Source organism: Anabrus simplex, chromosome 5, assembly GCF_040414725.1.
Source record: "Anabrus simplex isolate iqAnaSimp1 chromosome 5, ASM4041472v1, whole genome shotgun sequence".
Taxonomy (NCBI): domain Eukaryota; kingdom Metazoa; phylum Arthropoda; class Insecta; order Orthoptera; family Tettigoniidae; genus Anabrus; species Anabrus simplex.
This window is the reverse complement of record NC_090269.1, coordinates 50321724-50342887: the sequence shown is the minus strand read 5'-3', so window position 1 is coordinate 50342887 and position 21164 is coordinate 50321724. Positions and strand designations below refer to the sequence as shown.

At 40.7% G+C, this 21164-nt stretch overlaps 1 protein-coding gene across 1 annotated transcript in view; it reads left to right on the top strand.

Annotated features, from left to right (window-relative positions):
* Window positions 1-21164, top strand: part of Sema1a (semaphorin 1a) — an 828612-nt gene that overhangs the window by 598688 nt on the left and 208760 nt on the right. Inside the window, exon 4 of the mRNA XM_067146885.2 lies at window positions 4989-5076. Coding sequence (XP_067002986.1) covers window positions 4989-5076 — 88 coding nt within the window. The remainder of the gene's footprint in view (window positions 1-4988; window positions 5077-21164) is intronic.

The following is a 21164-nucleotide window of genomic DNA, read 5'->3' as shown; positions in this document are numbered from 1 at the left end:
CTGCAGGCCTTCGGGTTGAGCAGCGGTCTCTTGATAGGCCAAGGGCCAACGGGGCTGTTGCGCCGCGGGATTTTGGTTTGGTACAGGTCATTTTTGGGTATTTCTTAGCCCCAAAATCCTGACCCTGCATTATAAGATATGCGAGAGCCGCAGATGAATAGGCATTGCTTCCACTCTCTTATGTTTTGTTTTTCCTATTCGACTTCTCTCGGACAACTCTTGCTTTCTTCCGACGTCAATGATAATAGGCTTTCATTTTTATGTACCAGTACAGTATTTCCTGGCCTTTACTTGATACATGTTAACTCTTAGTAAATTCGAGACGTAGTCCACTCTCTTTACCATAACTGTTGCACCATCTGTGTGGCTGATTTGTCCGAATGACCACTCTGTTCTAGATTTTATTTTGTTGTTTAGTATGACACCAAACAGACATGTTTTAAAACTATAACGTGTGTAAAATCCTGGGATGTACTCGTATTTACATGAGTTGAAAGCTATGTTGGTGCCCTAGCCTGGGTGTGATCACACATGTCGAGCCTCGGAAGGTCGTGGTTCACCGAACACGCGCCTGATATGTGGCCTGCAGGTGGGGAGCTGACACCACAACACGCATGTGTACGTACAGATTCAACTACCTAACCGCGCTAATGCACTCGGGAAGCCGTCTGATTTATATTTCTGCCTGGCCCTCAATAAACAAACAATAAACTTATAAACATGTCGTCGAAACAGGGGATTCTCCACAAGAAGAAAAATAGCAAGCTAGCGTATAGATTGACATGACTGTTGATATCGTGTTCATAGCCATGGGACCTCAAGTTTTACGTGAAGTTCTAACCACATAAATGTGACTTTTCATTTCCAAATTCCCACATGCATTATCTGGGATTCGAACCATAGCCCCCCTTGATTATTATTATTATTATTATTATTATTATTATTATTATTATTATTATTATTATTATTATTATTATTATTATTATTATTATAACATGAAAAGGGCCGCTCCTCAAAATTAGGCAGCACTTTTAACATCTACCTATTGTGATCTCTGGTGGGGATACGCTGAACTCTATGTTAATATGAAGTCCTGTAGCCTTCCTATAACCAGCACTTTCCAGTTTAAGAGTGCCACCGAGGAATCTATGTTGGAACTTCCATTTACGTTCATTTAGTAGGAAATGTAATAGTTAGGGGTTGAAAACCCTTTCTTTTGGGCACTCCTACTGAACTTTATTCAACCAATCATAAAAAAAAAGGAAAGGTCAGTCGCCTACCAAAGATTATCTTGACTGTGTGATCGACGGACGAGGTTCTCGCTGTGGCGTCACTCGTCTATCACAACCTTCCTCACCAAGAAGCGGCTATATTAATTTAATTTTATCGATCACATATAAGACGGTTATTTCACATCTCATGGGGCTTTTGAATGTCTTCCGATTGTCGAGAGTTCGATGCAAGTAATTCCACGAATTTGTATGTTTTAAGCTTATTTAATAATTCTTAGTACATGGTATATATGGTTCTCCAAGAGCTAAAACTTTTTTAAATTGGAGTAATTTACGTCAGCTCCTTGGCTGAATAGTCAAAATCGCTGCCCTTCGGTCCAGCGGGTCCTGGATTTGATTCCCAGCCGGGTTAAGGAATTTAAGTCGCGTCTGATTAATTCATTTAAATCGGCGACTGAATGTTTGTCGCAACACAGACGTATTCATGTAAACACAACGCATCACACTCCCAACCACCACAAAAACGCGCAGTAGTGATTACATCCTTCTATATATGGGATTGGCGTCAGGAATAGCATCCGGCCATAAATCTGGGTCAAGCCTACGCATGCGACATAATTCGCACCCGCGACCTCGTTTTGTAAAAATGATGTGTTATTATTATTATTATTATTATTATTATTATTATTATTATTATTATTATTATTATTATTATTATTATTATTATTATTATTATAACATGAAAAGGGCCGCTCTTCAAAATTAGGCAGCACTTTTAACATCTACCTATTGTGATCTCTGGTGGGGATACGGTGAACTCTATGTTAATATGAAGTCCTGTAGCCTTCCTATAACCAGCACTTTCCAGTTTAAGAGTGCCACCGAGGAATCTATGTTGGAACTTCCATTTACGTTCATTTAGTAGGAAATGTAATAGTTAGGGGTTGAAAACCCTTTCTTTTGGGCACTCCTACTGAACTTTATTCAACCAATCATAAAAAAAAGAGGAAAGGTCAGTCGCCTACTAAAGATTATCTTGACTGTGTGATCGACGGACGAGGTTCTCGCGTGAGGCATCTGGGGTGCTGGGGCAACAAGCAAGGTAGGCTTCTTATCCTAAACTCTGTGACTCTAGAAGATTCTAGTAGCTTCAGGAAGGATAACAGTGTTTCTTTAGAATGTGAAGTTTAGGGTTGTGTTGTATCTACTTCCGTTTTAATGGAGGCATTTTAGTAACTTAGTGACATCTACATGATACAGAAATAAATTTTCTCAAGTAGCCAAGGTAAACTGCGCTAATGTATGTGATGTCTTGAAGGGGTGTACGAGTGTGGACCCTCGTATCCATTTTTTCAATTTTCTTTCTTATGCCTATTATTCTCTAAATTTAATTGCTTCCTATGGGGTTATCATCTGTATCACCAGGTATTGTGCCCCATTAGATGTTATTCTAGGCTCTGCGATGGAATTGCTTGATGTATCCTTTCTCGCTTTGTGTGTTGGTCTATTTTTCAAATATTTCTGACTTTCTGAAAGTTAACTTAGTTTGGCCTGTGTTTGTAGTATGAGCTCTGCTCCTGATTAGCTGATGATTCTTCCCGTTCTTATGTGTATTTGCGTTGGTTTCCCTGACAAATAAAAGGGCAACGAGTGTAAAGTAGGGTTTACTATGGTATGTAAAGGCTCGTAGGCCTTGGAAATTGAGAGCTCAATTCTCCCTTATTGTTTATGACGAAGCCCTGAGAACTGTCGTACTGCTGTAAAGTCTGTGTTGTGGTTAGGGCTGATAAATCACCATTGTTAACCAATTGTTTCTTGTTGAAGAAAAAGAACCAAAAAGTGAAAGATAAGGTAGAAAAGAATTATCTTAGAGTTGATCATTTATGAGGTCATTTATTCGTCCAGTTCTGTGGCCCTGTCACTTACTTCCCCACCCATCTGTGGACTGCTGTAACAATTTATTATTATTATTATTATTATTATTATTATTATTATTATTATTATTATTATTATTATTATTATTATTATTATTATTATTATTTGGTCACCTACGTGCGACTACAATGTCACCTGAATGTGTCTTTGAATGTGTAGACATCGTGACATTAATTACTTGGAGCAGTTCTAAGTACGTACACGTTGCAAATACTATTTCACTTGTTGTTACATACTTACAGAAGTATCAATGGCTTTGATCTTCGTGTCATGGTTTTCAGGAGCCTGGCGGGCGTCAGCAAAGTTTCACCGTGAAGCAACGAGACAACAAATGTTTCCATTTACTGAAATCTTTCGAGAATTCGAAACATGCCTGTGACTTTATCAATTTGTAAATGTTTTGTTTTCTAGAGCAACCAGAGCTTAGTTCTGACATTTAGAGGAGAATTACGGAAACAGAGCTTATAATGTCTAAATAATTCGTTACCTCAAGACAAGTTAGTTCTCACTTCTTGTACTTTATTGGTTAAAGTCCATAATAAAAAGCTGAATGCATATACGGTATGTAATGTATCTAGGCCTACTCTATGTACGAATTTGTATGAAATGACTTAAAAATATAGCTTATTTAAAAGCAGTCGCTACTCGACTTCGGATAGGGGAGTGACTACCACAGGGTCACAAGCTGATTTTGGTATAATTTCGATTTACTAGTATCTAGCTACTCACTTTTGTCTTTCCTATCCAAACTCCTTCCGTCGGATATTCTGTGCTCTGCTGGGTGTAGAATTTTCCATATTTACAATGTTCGTAGCATTTCCCTTCGTTTGCCAATATTTTCATTTTTCTAGAGGTTGGGCCTTTTATTGAACTTTATATGAAAACAATAATCACCATCACTCATCTGAAAAAAAAGTTGATTTTTGACGTAGGAATAGCGTTTTCACCCGAAAGCTATGCGCCGTCCGAACGCGCGTTCAATAACATTTCACTCGTTATTGCTATAGCTAACGTGTCGTTTTTTTAATTTGTTTCAGGTATCATTTCAAAGCTGAACGCACACACATACACCATAAGAGACGCTAACATATTACTTGTACCAATACTGTGTTATTAATTCTGAGTGAAATTTGAATATTGAGGCTGAAAGTGACCGTCGAAAATTGTACCTCCGTTCCTATTGTACACATACGTCATAAATGTCGACCATAGACAGAATTCATCAAGTCAAAAATGATAGTGAAAGAATCATAGAGATATCTCCATCCCTTCAAGAAATATACGCCCGACAAGGTGATCATAGCATGTCCGACGCTGACATGACGTCACCCACGCCGTCATCTTGTGACACGCCTCTCTAGTCCAGTACAGCCGCGGGGATGCGATTATACAGAGGGAACATTGCGTTCCATTCAGTTGATTCCATGGTTTATGAATACATTTTTTACATTCGATGCATGCGTTTTATTTTACTTGACTCGGCACGTAAAAGCTGTTCGCCTAAAACTTGCAGCCGTGTACTATACACAGCCTACGCGATTTCTTTTTTTAATAATACATTTTTGGAATGGGTACAACGTCTGGAAAGAGGAATAAATACTGATAAAAGTCTGCCATACATGTTCTGCAAGGGAAACAGCACAGCGAAATTCGAGTAATTTATATAGAACAGATTCAGTCAAATGTTCTATTTACTGTGTTTCTAGCAAGTCATTTCTCAACATTACGCACGTGTGTGAAGCATTTCTATAAATACAGTTAGCAACACATGTTTTTAATCATTTGATATATTTTCCTAATGTAACTTATTTGTGTTTTCAGGGTGCCTCATACGCTATGGAGAAAGAGAAGCCAGGACAAGCGCTCTGTCCGTACGATCCGCAGCAGAACAGTACGGCCGTCTTCGTTGGTAAGTGTTCCTGTTTTCCTTGCTCTTTTTTTTAAATTCATGACTTTTGATTCGTGATTCGCTCCTGATGACACTTTTATGTTAGTTCTGTAACCTTGTACCAAATGTCCAATTAATTATTTCATTACTAAGGCAATGCATGATAGCTAAGTGAGAATCTTACTGGCGTCTGCGGTTCGATTCGCGTATAATGAATGTGGAATTACTGGAATGAAGTTTCTTATATCTGTGTTTAAGATTTCACATAAATATGAAGATTCCGTTACCATGATTACGATATCGGTGATCACGTAAAGCTACAATTTGTTCGTCTGCTTAGTTTCTGTTAGCGTCCACAATCTGAGCATTATTGCTTGAGAATGAATATCAGACTTCTCTGACGATTCTGAAATAAAGTTAGCGGTAGGCTGTCACTATTGTAACGGCCGCAGAGTTTCGAGGGTTTCGTAGATTTATTTATTAAATTTGTTATTCTATACAACTGCCTAGGATGTGTTCACAACGACGTCAGCTAACCTCCAACTGAGCTCGCGAGTCAACACAGCACTATCTTATAACAGAGTATGCGTGTGAGATCTTCTTCTTCTTATTCTTCTTCTTCTTCTTCTTCTTCTTCTTCTTCTTCACCTCGTTCTACCGCTTTTCGCACACCTTGTGGGGTTGCGGGTGCGAACTTGTGTCGCACACGTGGATGTGGCCCTTTTTACGGCCGGATGCCCTTCCTGACGCCAACCCTATCTGGAGGGATGTAATCACTATTGCGTGTTCCTGTGGTGGTTGTTAGTGTGGTGTGATTAGGAAGAAAAGAGTGTTGAGACAAACACAAACAACCAGTCCCCGAGTCAGAAGATTTTTTTGCTATTTGTTTCACGTCGCACCGACACAGATAGGTCTTTTGGCGACGATGGGATAGGAAAGACGTATGAAGTGGAAGGAAGCGCCCATGGCCTTAATTAAGATACAGCCCCGGCATTTGCCTGGTGTGAAAATGGGAAACCACAGAAAACCATATTCAGGGCTGCCGACAGTGGGGCTCGAACCCACTATCTCTCAATTACTGGATACTGGCCGCACTTAAGCGACTGCAGCTATCGAGTTCGGTGTCAGAAGAATTAACCACACGCGATTAAAATCTCCGACCCAGCCGGGAATCGAACCCGTGACCCTCTGAACCGAAGGCCTCAACGCTGACCATTCAGCCAAGGAGTCGGACGCGTGTGACATCACATATTTAGCACACATTTTGTGTTACTTTTGGGGACTATTTGATGAAAAGTACGTTTCTGATTTTTTTAAAAAAGCATAATCGAAGTTAAATACTCTTGGTGATAGACGCGTTCTCCCCAAACACTAGAAAAAGCGTCTTTAACGTTTTCTTTCCATGTACCCGTTGTCGAGGAACGTAAGTCTACGTTAAAACCATTAGCGACAACGTGTTGTATGTTGAGACTGAGCAGGCTATACACTGAGAAAGGACTATTATAATGGAATAGCTGTCGTGTTTACCATTGAAATGAAAGGAAATGAAATGGCGTAAGGCTTTTAGTGCCTGGAGTGTCCGAGGACATGTTCGGCTCGCCAGGTGCAGGTCTTTTGATCTGTGACCTACGCGTCGAGATGGGGGTGAAATAATGATGATGAAGACGCCGGGAATCGAACCGGGATCCCTGTGACCAAAGGCCAGCACGCTAACCACTTGGCCATGGAGCCGGGCGTGTTTACCGTTGATGAATTATTATATAACTCTTCAGCATACCCAAATAATCTAATTAAAAAATTAGTCGAGCGCAGAATTTTGTTCGGTATTTCTTTAATATTTCCTTTACCTGTTTTTGGGAACACTTCAGTTCTTGTGTAACTGCTTCTTTTTTAATCTTCCTGTTTTGACTAACTTACAATGCAAAGGTTTTCATACTTGGACGGTGTGGTTGGGAGCGTTTGTTGCTTTATTTGACAGGTGCATTGACAATTTATAACCATGAAACAATTTTTTGTGAGATCAGATCTTAGCTTTCAATTGAGAATCCGAATGATACGTATTGAAATGTATCTGTACACTGGATGCTGATAATGTCTTCTGACGATTCCCTTCATCAAATGAAGAAGCAAAATTAACTACTGCGCACTATAAAAGAAAGAAAAGCTCCATATCCATGGCACATTATGAGAGGTGAGAGGTACCAGCTATTACACTTGTAATCGGAAGAAATATGAGGGAAGAGGTCTGTTGTGAGGCGGAGGAATTCATGGCAGGAGGACATTCAAAGATGGTAAAACTTCATGACGGAAGAAGCTGTTAGTGCTGCAACATCACGTTCAGAGATAGCTACGTGAACTCCCGACGTCTGTTAAGAGAAGGCGTTTTAAGAAGATTGGCGCGGAGTAAAATGCTGTGCGCTGTAAAGTGCGCTTCCGCTATTCTTACAACTAGTCATTTAATTTTATTTTTGTGTCGAGCAGACAATAAAATTGTATTCTTGTGTTAGAAAATGTATTTAGTATGATTTAACCTCTACAGAGTCAGAAGAGAGATGATTCCCTCTATATATAAAACGGTAACGTGTATGTTCCACAAAACTCAAGCTCTTATAACAGAGGGAAATAAAAGGTGCGGTTTGAACCAAAATTTTGCAAATCGTCTCAATAGTTTATCAGGGTTTGGCCTAGCTAAATAATTGAAATATGTTTCAAAAATTTAGGCGTGTTTAAAATCAGTTTATAAAATCTTCGTCATTATTTTCTTACAAGGAATATTTTTCTCAAAGTCAGATTTTATTTACAAAATGTATAGCCTAGTATCTACATTGAGATCAGGTTATACACCATGGGATGGGATTACACTTCATCGATGTCGGTGTGACGTAAAGCAACTAGCAAAAAAAAAGAGTTTTTTCCCATTTTTTTGTAAGAATGAGTTTGCTCTGAGACACGCTCTAACGTTGTCTGTACCTTTGTACCTCAATAAATCAATCACTACTGATCTGCATTTGATCTGATCTGATTCCTTATCTGTTGTTTTCCTATCCTTTTTTTAAAAAAATGATTGCAATGAAATTGGAAATGTATTGAACATCTCCCTTGGTAAGTTATTCCAATCCCTCACTCCCCTTCCTATAAACGAATATTTGCCCCAATTTGTCCTCTTGAATTCCAGCGTTATCTTCATATTGTGATCTTTCCTGCTTTTAAAGACACCACTCACACTTACTCGTTTACTAATGTCATTACACGCCATCTCTCCACGGACATCTCGGAACATACCACTTAGTCGAGCAGCTCGTCTCCTTTCTCCCAAGTCTTCCCAGCCCAAACTTTGTAACATTTTTGTAACGCTGCTCTTTTGTAGGAAATCACCCAGAACAAATCGAGTTGCTTTTCTTTGGATTTTTTCTAGTTCTTGAATCAAGTAATCCTGGTGAGGGTCCCATACGCTGGAACCATACTCTAGTTGGGGTGTTACCAGAGACTTACATGCCCTCTCCTTTACATCCTTACTACAATCTCTAAATACCCTCATAACCATGTGTAGAGATCTGTACCCTTTATTTACAATGATATTCTTGTGATTACCCCAATGAAGATCTTTCCTTATATTAACACCTAGGTACTTGCAGTGTTCCTCAAAAGGAACTTTCACCCCATCAGCGCAGTAATTAAAACTGAGAGGACTTTTCCTATTTGTGAAACTCACAACCTGACTTTTAACCACCTCTTTACTGTATTCTCGATGTTTCATCTGATCTTCGGTATGCAGCTTTCCTTCTGTTTCCATCAAAATTTTACTGTACGCGAAGGCTCCCAGAACAGTAGGTCATACGCAGGTGTGCTGCAGGACCGGAATATGGGAAAGCCCACAGGAAGAATTTCATTTGAGCGGAAATTTCACTGAGCCTACTTTTCATAGAACCGTCACCGGAGATGCCGAGGTGCCGGAATTTATAGTCCCATTGGAGTTTTTTACGTTCCTGTAAATCTACCGACACGAGGCTGGTGTATTTAACCGGACTGAGCCAGGATCGAACCTGTCACGTTGGGGTCAGAAGGCCAGCGCCTCAATCATCTGAGCCACTCAGCCCAGCGTGTACATAATGCCAAGCAATTATGTGCTGATTCCTCACTCGAAAATTGGTTGGATCCTCAATAGATCCAACATCAGTTGTCGCAGGTAGGCTTCACTGAAGAGTTGTACCTAATGTTACTGGCTTTACGTCCCACTAAAGAGTTGTACCAGGGAGGAGGTAGTTTCCCGTTGCTCTCCTCATGAGCCAGAAAGTGCTCTTACATATCAATGCTAAGCCCATTGAAATACAAGCAATTAATTTATCAAATAAAACATATTTCTACAATACGAAAAAGAACATTATCTAATTACCGAATTACTGTTCATACTTGTTAAATCACATAGAAATTTATGAGAACTGACTTACCAAATGTATTCACTGCTTAATTTTAAAGTGTTGAAATGCACTGCTTGGTTTTCTTAATTTTTGGCTTAATTTTTTCTCGGTGTCACGTTCTAGTCCAAATAAAGGTTCAATTATTATTTGTGGTTAACTCTGCGTAAATGCATAATTCTCCAATTCGTTGATGCATTCCAGAGCTCGTTGATGGGTGGCCAGCTTTTCAGGAACAGTTCGTCCAAGATAGAATCATAAAGGGTGTCCTGCTTCCAGGATTCAGGGGCGACCAACATACAAGATATAATTGTCCGATTCCAAGAGAATATGTCCCATATAATGAGATGTCTAATATGTTGAAGTGTATAAATACAGAGGTTTTATTGTATTTCATTTGTGATTATTTCCAACCGTGTAAAGAGAAAAGCTTGTGACAAAATCTGCGAACTTAAAAAAGGAAAGACATATTTCACCCACACTTCATGAACATTACGGAATTCAAACGGAGAAGGTTGTTCCTGAGATATTTATTAATTTAAATTGCCGCAAAGAAGACTCCCTTGATTATCTTCAGCGTTCTGAAAGCTGTCGAGTATAGCTGGCTGGCAGCAAAGCTCGGGGCATATTTCAATATCAAACAAGCGGCTGGGTGAACTGCTGTGAGTTTATTCAATAACTGACTAGCCTTTGATAACTCGTGCAGTCGTATATTTCGCAGATGAAAGGTAACCTGCTGTGGGTATACAGAAGCCGTTTGACAATTCACTCCAATATACACGCGTGTCCTGCCTATTACGCATTTAATTTCCATCCATGGAACATGGGGCTCCTGTAAAAAAGTTGCCACCTAAATCATCGACGAATAGAATGGGAGGTGAACTAACATACAGTAGAATACCTGATGATCATCGTTCATCGGTGCAATATTCTTTAATTGCAATGACACATTGGCTTTAGAATCAGTAATATTGTCTTATTTTGATCATTCTTTATCTTATAATGGGTTTTCTTAATACGAGAAATAATTATAAACTACATGTTACATGAAAGGTTCATAATAATAGATAATCATACCAGCTGACTACTTCTACTACTACTATAATAATAATAATAATAATAATAATAATAATAATAATAATAATAATAATAATAATAATCGTATGGCTTCAGCTACCGTGTGCAGACATTTCAATTTGACGCCATCTGGCTGTCTGCTCGTCAATTTCGACGTTCCGTTTTACTCTAGGCCCCCACTAGATGGCAGACCGAGTAAACCGAAACTTTCTTGGGCGTCTATGGCTGAGATTTAATGAATTTTGTCGGGTAAACACCAAATGTGTCACCAGAGATCTTTTAAATGCCGACATCGTACGACATGGAGTGTCGAATGGACTTTTTTCCGCCCTTTAAAAATCCGACTACCTCTGCCGGGTTTGAACCCGCTATCTTGGGATCCGGAGGCCGACACTCTACCGCTGATCCACAGAGGCAGCTACTGCTACTACTAAAATGTTTTAATTCCCCTGAAGAGGGAGGCGGGCCACTTAGACGCTGACGCCGTCTTTCAGGCCAGGAGATTAGTTACGGTGAAGAGGATTTGCGGAGAAGGTGAGAGCGTTAGCGGCCGCGGCCTATACTAGGAACTGTCCCAGCATTCGCCTTAGTGCAGGAGAATGGAAAACCATTCTCAGGACAGCCGACGGTAAGGACTAGCACCTCTCTGTCTCCCGAATGCAGAGGCGTAGAGCCACGGCCACCCCTCCTCTGTCCACTCTGCAACCACCGATCTCATAGCAACTGGTGAATGACGGAACAGATATCAAACTGAGTTTTCAGCTTTTAGGTTAAGGTGACCACTCGTCCGAAATTTTTCAGGACAGTCTCGTATTTTGAGATGTTCTAAATTGTCCTATGTGGGTTAGCATCTTATTTAATTAGAGTTTATTATTGTCTTCGTGTACAGGTATCTGTTTATTACGACGATAGTCGACGGTTTCGATAATTAATTATACGTTACCTGCGCTGCCATCTAGGTTAGGGTATATACCAACAAATACCTTTGAGGAGCAAACTTCCAGTCAGGAGCTAATATTGTGGTGAGATCTCCGGAGCGGGCTTCATATGGGCACACTTAAAGCTGAACTTCAAGTGAAAATATACTTTAATATAGTATGTAAAAACTTTACAATAATATACTCAATAATAAATACATTTTATCATGTTCAAAAAGTACAGATTTAAACAGAGCTAATAAAATATATGATTCTAGAAATGTAGGCAACTCATTTTTGTCTTTTTGCATTCTATCTGTATAATAAAACAGATTCTATACGAAAGAAAGAGGATTGAAGTATGACATAAACTGATAATGTGATGTGTCCCTCAAAGTTCTGCAATATCCCTCTTTTCCGGTGCTCCTGTCCCTCGTTCTTCTTCTAGGTCGTGTAGAGTGTATAATGAACATGGAAAATATATATGTTAAAGTGCGAAGCAAAATTCACCATCCTGACACCAATGGGACCAGAATATCGAGAGAGTTCGGGGTGCGCAGCTGTGAGCTTGCATTCGGGGGATAGTGGGTTCGAACCCCACTGTCGGCAGTCCTGAAGAGGCTTTTCCGTGGTTTCCCATTTTCACAATGCTGTGAACTGTACCTTAATTCAGGCCACGGCCGTTTCCTTCCAGCTCTAGCCCTTTCCTGTCCCATCGCCGCCATAATTCCTATCGGTGTCTGTACGACGTAAAGCAAATTGTAAAAATATATAATGGACCAGAACCCGCAACCTTTCGCCATTTTTATTACATATTTAACATCTTACTTAAATATTCAATACACTAACTTGCTTCGTGGAAATTACTGTATTATATCGGTAATGTGGGTTTAATTTCGGTCATTTCGGTGGCTTTTCTCTAATTCTAAAATTCCTGATCTAAAAACTAAACAACGAAAGCAGACCTCATAGGAACCAAAATGCACACTGGACCTCCCAAAACCAGATATTGTGATCTCACGCCATCACCATGACGACTTCATCGTCGGCAGTGCTTGATTTTCTTGACTAGGTTCGCTATCTCTCTCAACTAACGCATCAGTTAACCTCAAGATCGCGATAAAAATATCCATGTGAGATGTGACACAGGTAAGTGGGAGCAATGCCAGACCTCAGATAAAGGCCCCGTGGTCGCCAACCCACGCTCCCTAGTTAAGAGTCCCTGGGTCCCTTTCAGTTGCCCTGTACGGCCTCCATGCAAAGTGGTTCATATAGGCGAGAGCCAAAGACACTTCACAGCAGTGCGGGGATGGCAAACTCCTGCTCTAGCCATAGAATATTTATTTATGTATTTTCACCACTCGGGTCTGTGATTCCTTCCCATTGCACAATAAAATAATACACAATATGTGCTTAGTATATCCCCTTCTGTGGTTCAAATCCCGGTCATTCCATATGAGATTTGTGCTGGACAGTCGGGGGCGGGACAGGTTTTTCTCCGGGTACTTCGGTTTTCTGTCGTCTTTCATTCAAGCAGCATTCTCCAATATCATTTCATTTCTTCTGTCAGCCATTAATCATTGCCTCAGAGGAGTGCGATAGGCTTTGGGAGCCGGCACAATTCCTATCCTCGGCACTGGATGGGGGCTTCACTCATTCCATCTCTGACCCAGTCGAAAGACTGGAAACAGGATGTGGATTTTCTTTTTTCGTGTGTTTAATATCCCCTCACGTCGCCTCTGTGGTGTAGTGGTTAGCGTGATTAGCTGCCACCCCCAGAGGTCCGGGTTCGATTCCCGGCTCTGCCACGAAATTTTGAAAAGTGGTACGAGGGCTGGAACGGGGTCCACTCAGCCTCGGGAGGTCAACTGAGTAGAGGTGGGTTCGATTCCCACCTCAGCCATCCTCGAAGTGGTTTTCCGTGGTTTCCCACTTCACCTCCAGGCGAATGCCGGGATGGTACCTAACTTAAGGCCACGGCCGCTTCCTTCCCTCATCCTTGCCTATCCCTTCCAATCTTCCCATCCCTCCACAAGGCCCCTGTTCAGCATAGCAGGTGAGGCCGCCTGGGCGAGGTACTGGTCATACTCCCCAGTTGTATCCTCCGACCAAGAGTCTGAAGCTCCAGGACACTACCCTTGAGGCGGTAGAGGTGGGATCCCTCGCTGAGTCCGAGGAAAAAGCCGAACCTGGAGGGTAAACAGCTGATGATGATGATGATAATATCCCCTCAATTATTGTTGTAGATTTTCACTGGGAATGGAGTGGTGAAATTTACCTTGAATACCCGTAAATCTGAATCTACTGACAGTGATATCTCGCATGTATATACTATTTAAGGAGCGAATTTAGTGATGATTTCGATGGATAGAGGGTGCGTTTCGGCCCACGAGTGACCACGGCTGGTCCGTGGTCCGACAACCGGCTCTACCGTGGTTCTACGCCTCTGTATTCGGGAGACGGAGACGGGCTGGTCGTCACCATGGGCTGTCCTGAGAATGGTTTTCCGTGCTTTTCCATTATCCTGCACTAAGGCGAATGCCTGGACAGTTCGTAGTATAGGCCATGGTCATCAACCCTCTCACCTTCTCCGCACATCTCCTTCCCCGATACAAATCTCCTGCCCTGAGAGACGGCGTCACCGTCTAGGAGGTCCACCTCCCCTTTCACGGGAGGAATGAAAACATTTAGTAGTAGCAGTAGTAGTACAGGAGTAGTACACAAATAAATCAATTCATTATGAATTGTTATGCCTTTCAGCTTTCAATCTCCCAGCATCTGTGAATTAACTAAGTTCTCCACAATCCTTTATTTGCAACTAGCCCTGTGGCCTCGTTTTGTTCCACATATCTTATAATTTAATCAATTCTAATCTTTGTTGCCCTTGGTCTTCCTCTACTTCTCTTACCATTCATGGCCAAGTTAGATAATCTATCCTCCTCTATTCGCCTTAAACCCAACATCCAAACCCGTTTATACGTACATCTTCATCCAATGAGTTTATTCCTAACTTATCCTTTATCTCCTCATTTCTAGTACTCTCCTGCCATTGTTCCCACCTGTTTTACCAGCAGTTATTCTTGCTACATTTATGCCTGTTACTTGTAACTTACGAATATGATATCTTGAGTCAACCCAGATTGCATTTCCGTACAGCAAAGTCAGTCTGAAAACATACCGATGTAAAGGAAAATCCAAAGTTGAATTGAGTAAGTCAGTTATATAAAGCAGAGGGATGGGGTTAGTAGGTTAGCATGTAAATCTACTGTTCGTCGGTGGAGTGAGATACTTCTTTCCGGGGACCGAAGCCGACATTTTGTCTTGTGTGCAGACACTATGAAGACACCTCTGAAAATAAATTTCAAGTCACATTCGGAGTATCACCAAACTGATGTGGTCACATAAAGAAATGAAATCAACATGAACCAATAGAGCGTTAAAAACAAACTCGGCGTTATCTTTCTCTGTAACCTTCTTCCATATGAAAGCAATCAAGGCAGTTTTTTTCTTTTTTTTTCAGTTTCTTTAACCAGGATAGAAAGTTTAAATTAGTTTAGGTAGTTATCCTGAAACTTTACAGAAACTTCGTAAAATATACTGTACTTCAGTTTCTCATATTACAGGTAAATTAAAGGCAAGATAATTCCAGAGAAATTTTTAAAACAATAATTTGGCGAAGTTTTAAGAGCTGAAGGAACTTACGTCGAAGGTTGTGGGCAGACAGTATTTCTTATTCTTGATTATTCACGATTTTTTCTTAATAAGGCAGTAATATAGTAAACTGAAAGGAGCTCGTTCGTGTTTAAAATTTGCAAAGAGAAATATCTCTTCTCTACCAACGCTGTAAAATCCCGGTTTCCACACTTGTTTTTTAAATTCTTCTATGTTCAATTTTGAACTTCGTCCACGAAAGTTGCACAGTAGCTGCATTGTGACGTAAGATTAAAATATTTCAAGATTTTTACAGAACTTGATCGAAACCTTAGAATGTGTGCCATGAAGTAAATGTTTTGTGCCTTTAGTGAAAAGTCCCAACCGTGTGAATCTTCCGGAGTGAGCTAACAAGTTAGAACTATTTAACATGATACTTCTCTCATCTTCAGAATAACTCACTTCGATCACTTCTGATAATATAATCCATAATTAGTTATTTAAACAATAAAGCAGACAAATTGCGCTTATAATGAGAGGTTCACTTACAAGGGGACATTCCCTACTCGTCACCACCAATTTCGCTCACATTTATAGAACATGCAGGGCTTGGCTAGAAATGAAAGTACCCGAAGTGGCCAAGCGTATAGAAAATAAAAATAAAAATGTTGACGCGGCTCTCGCACCGTATAAGTTACTTACGTTAGAGCGCACGCTGAGCAGTTGTTGGCGTACAGGTAAGATCTCGGACTGGTAATTCGTTGACCGAGCTCGATAGCTGCAGTCGCTTAAGTGCGGCCAGTATCCAGTATTTGGGAGATCGTGGGTTCGAGCCCCACGGTCGGCAGCCCTGAAGATGGTTTTCCGTGGTTTCCCATTTTCACACCAGGCAAATGCTGGGGCTGTACCTTAATTAAGGCCACGGCCGCTTCCTTCCCAGTCCTAGCCATTTCCTCTCCCATCGTCGCCATAAGACCCATCTGTGTCGGTGCGACGTAAAGCCAATAGCAAGCAAAAGTAATTCTTTGGTCGTGGGTTCAACTCCCCGTGTGGAGACTGTTTTTATCTGTCAACTTTTATATCATTCATTTTCCAATTACGCAAAGAGGTGAATAATTCATGTTATTTATTTATACGCAAAAGGCACAGAAAAGGTAAAAAATTGGAATTTTATTGTCTACCTGTGCCAAAAATCTATTGTTTGTGTACAGGCGCCAGGAGCAACCTTCACTTGACAGGTGAAAACGAATTTTACAGCGAAACGACTATTCACGTTTATGGCACATTCTCCAAGGAGGGGAGATAGCCAATAAAGGATAAAAACGAAGAATTTCTGTTTGAACACGTCGGGAATGTTCGCAACTCCAAATTTTCTACAGTTGTGCGTTCATTAAAAAAATGACGTCATATATGCCGTTTGCATATAAATAAATAAAATAAATTAAAATAAATGAATAATATAAAATTGAGAAAAGTATTCTCCACACGGGGAGCCGAACCCACGACCATCGAATTTCTAGTCCAAGCTCTTACCGCTACGCCAACAACTGCTCGGCGTGCGCGCTAGCGTAAGTGGCTTATTCGGTGCGAGAGCCGCGTGAAGAATTTTATTCTCATTTTCATTTTCTATACGATTGGCCATCTGGAGTTCCCACTTCGGGTACTTTCATTTCTAGCCAAGCCCTGCAAGTTCTATAAATTTGAGCGAAATCGGTGGTGACGAGTAGGAAATGCCCCCTTGTTAGTTTGTGCAGTTCACACAGTTCACAAGTACATATGGGGCAGGCTCATGGTAGAACTCAAGACCTGCAGACCCTGTGGTGGTAGCCATGCACCGCCCGATAATTTACAAAGTGGCGGATTCCTGTTTTCCATCTGTGCATGCCATGGCCTCTGTCGTGTAGAACTCTGGCCAGATTGTCTTCATTTTCTTTTCTTGCTATGGCGACATAGGATAGGAAAGGCGTAGGAATGGGAAGGTACCGGCCATGGCCTTAATTAAGGTACAGCCCAGGTACATTTGCCCGATGTGAAAACGAGAAACCACGGAAAACCATCTTCAGGGCTGCCGACAGTGGGGTTTGAACCCACTATCTCCCGGATGCAAGTGCACAGCTGCGCGCTCCTAACCGCACGGCCAACTCGCCTGGTCATTTGCATTTCCTTTCTTCCGTGAGGTGTTTCCAGCCATCCATAGAGAGCAGGGGTAATTTGAATTTCAAATACTCGAATAGGAAGGACTCCCAGAAAGCTCATAGATGAGTCTTGAGCGTGTTTATTTGAGTATACTAATGGTTACCTTTAATTTTCTTACCTCGACCTTTCCCAAGGTAGCTAGGTCATTCTCGTATAACTTTTCCTATGTAATCTCTATCCAATAAGTAAAAAGCAAAGTCCTCTCCGTACAGGCCATGAAGACCCTTGGTGGGGTGGAAGGTAAAGGCTTCCACTATCCGTAACCTCGGCACTTGATGGGGTGGAGTGGTTAACCCTACGCCCGGCCGCCTTTGCCCCCAGGAACTAACCTCGTACTCATTTTTTGTGTAGGCTGAGTGAACCTTAGTGCCATGTACACCTCCAGAAGTGGAAATCTCGTTTCTTAAATTTTTTTGACTTCCTGGTGGGTAATCGAACCCACGCCCTTCCAGGATCAAATAAGTGGTAAAATACATTATTTTGGCAACATATAGTGCTATGGCAGTCTCTACTAGTAGATATAATTTGTTTATGAAGCTCATGTCGTAAATTGCTTTTGTTTTCCGCTGCTGCTCTTAACCCTGTGTGAAGTCTGAAAGAGGTAGTCGTTGTCTGTGGGCTTAAGCCAAGATATTTAAAGTCTTGCTTGAAAATCACCTTGCCATGTGAGGATACCCGTCCATTTTTCCTAAAGATCATATGTTTTGTCTTCGCTACGTTCACCTCTCATTCATTTGTGTCTGGCCATTTCTCTACCGGATTTATGGTCACTTATAGTTCTTTAATGTCTATTAAACCATCTCTTCTGCATATGATTATACCCCAACTTCTTCCGAGTATTCTCTTACTACTTGAACATAATCATTAGTCACGATATTAAATAGAAGAGGGCTCAGGGGTTATCTAATAATATTTTGTATATTATTCAGAATATTTCTAATTTCTTGTGTCGCGTTTCTACCGTAAGTTGTTACATTGTCCGAGATTATGGCAGTCTTATTTCTCAGCACGTTGTAGATCATAACAATGAGCTCTTTGTTTTCTTCTAATAAGGACTCAGTTTTTTCGGATATTATATTCCTTTTAAGGGTGTCAAAGGCTTTCGAAAAGTCAATGAACTGTGCATAGGATTTTCCGTGAGGTTGTCTAATGATATTTTGTGTCATCCAGAATATTTATTATTTCTTGTGTCGCGTTTCTACATCTCCTGAAGCCGAACTGCTCTTCTGGTAGTTCACTGTAAATGTCTGCAGAGAGACTCCATGTTACTAAGTAAGTCGTTTAAATAGCTTGTTTTCCAAGGCAGTCCCTCTATAGGAGTTGGATCATGTGGGCCACCTTTCCCTTTATAGATCATTTTTATTGTGGAGGTTTTCCACGGAGGTGGAATGTCTCCTAATTGCAAACAAAAAATCATGAGATTTGTGAAGCCTGGAAGTAGTGAATCAACTGATGCATTGAAATGCTCGTTAGAAATGCCTTCAGGTCCCGATGATTTCTTGTTTTTCAGACTCAATAGAATGAAATGAACTACTTTTATAATCTGTTTCAACACCTTTTATGTAATATGCTATTCTGGATCTTTGCTTTATCAATATGTCTCTGAAGTATTCCTTGCAGGTGGTTAACAGCCCTTTGTACTTTACGAGATCTTAAAGATAGATAAGAATCCTATGCAGGGTTACTCATATTGATAAATAATTTGAAAAAATAATTCGATATATCGCGCAGTTGGCATTTTATCAGCTGTTGAATTTAGCCAATCAGATCGCTTCGCGGGCGAATTCAAATGGGCTTTGCGCGAAACTGCTCCTAAATCTGCACGTGACTTAAGTACGGCTTGAGATCCTTGCCGAAAAATCAGCATCAAACACAAACACCCCGTTGGTTTCAGCCGCTGTCACCCTGCCGTACTTCCTTTGGCGTGATGCTGTCGGCTAGGAGGTCTGTATTCAAACCCTCCCCTGGAGAAGTTCTATTCTTCGACTTGTGCACTCATACTGGCCTTAAGCCACGTACAGATTTAGCAGCGCCTCCTCGCAAAGCCCGTTTGAATTTGCCCATGAAGTGATCTGATTGGCTAACATCAGTAGCTTTTCCGTGGTTTCCCATTTTCACATCAGGCAAATGCTGGGGCTGTACCTTAATTCAGGCCACGGCCGCTTCCTTCCAACTCCTAGGCCTTTCCTATCCCATCGTCGCCATAAGACCTATCTGTGTCGGTGCGACATAAAACCCCTAGTAAACAAACCATCAGTAGCCGATAAAATGGCAATGATGAGAGATGTCAAATTATTTCTTTCAAATTATTTATATGCATGTCCAACCCTCTAACGCTGAAACACCCGGTTCACGTTGTTTACAACCACCCTGTATATATATACTGAGCTAGGATGACATTTTCTTAAAATACCTTCATAGCGTGACATGCGTGTATAAAAGTAACGCTCTATTTTTAACGTGGGAGGCACTCAGAAGTCTAAAGAAACAGAAATGAATTATGATTTCAACTCACACATTTTACTGAGTCCCAAATTTGAGTCGACAGGTGGTGGCGCACCTTACTTCCACTATTAATTATGGCTGTTCCGTCCCCAGAGCAATATACATTGCATACTTTAACTAGAAAATATATCTGGCTCGTTAATTCTCATCACAGACGGGACTGCTGCTGAATTTTTCATCACTCCCGCTTCCACTGAGATTATGAAAACAGTTAAGTCTCCCCGTGAACACAGTGAACGCAAGCAGTGTACAGATGTGTGACACAGAGAGAAATTTGTTTGTGCTGTTTGAATTTCATTTTAATGTTGAAAACATATCTTAGCCGACAAAGTAGAGGTCCTGATACTACGAAAAACTTAAAATTAAGGAATATCCTCAATTGTGCCGAAAGTTGAAGGGCTAAAAAGCCCGGAAAGATTTCAAATTGTGAGTCTTGGATAGGTCTATCAAAATAAAAAAGCTAATTTCGAAAATAATTTCCAGCGCCTAGGATAAATGCAGTTCTGGAAAAACAGCATAAAATCGCGTATTTCTTTTCTCGTTTCCTTTTTGACTAAAATGCTAGTCAAATTAACTTATTTGCGTAATTATTTCTGTAGTGTGTTCTTTGGTTCAATACCCTCAGGCGTTTTTTTTTAAATAATGTCCACACCTAATGTAGTTATAAGGGCTTAAGTGAAACTATGCATTGACTCACATCAGCGCTCGTAGTGGTACTTAAGTAAAACAATGCAAACTGCTAATCTAATCGACCGGACATGGCATCATGCGGCACATCATAAGAAACGTTTAATGCGTCCTTTGAGTTTGGAAAATTGGAGAAAGCAACATAAATGAATTACAAATGCACCAATAGAAGATGATAAATAGAACTGGTCAACACTTAATCCTTATTCACTTTTCTGTCTCTGTTCGAGATGGAACGTTCTTCTAAAACGAAGTGGTATTTTATCAACGTGAAGATCGTGCATGTACGTACTGCATGCTTTGCATTCGATGATTAAGAAAAGAATTGTCATTTTTAAGAATAAATAAAGAATATATTTTCATTCATTATTATATTTTATTTACCTAAAATTCGCAGCTCATATCCCTATGATGTTTTCAACATTGAGATGCTTGCCTGAAGGGCTAGAACTGTGAGTTTTTGAACTTGGACCTTTCGTGATGATCAGTTCCATACTTTACTAAGTACTATTGATCATCAAATAGCATCACTAAGGTTATGCGGTTATAGGGAAACCGATGAAAACTGATGGTGGCTCCAAAATGAGGCGTAGTGTACTAGAGCCCACGAGAGTTGAAATCTGACGTTTAACGCTGGTGACGAAAATAAATTAACTGACGC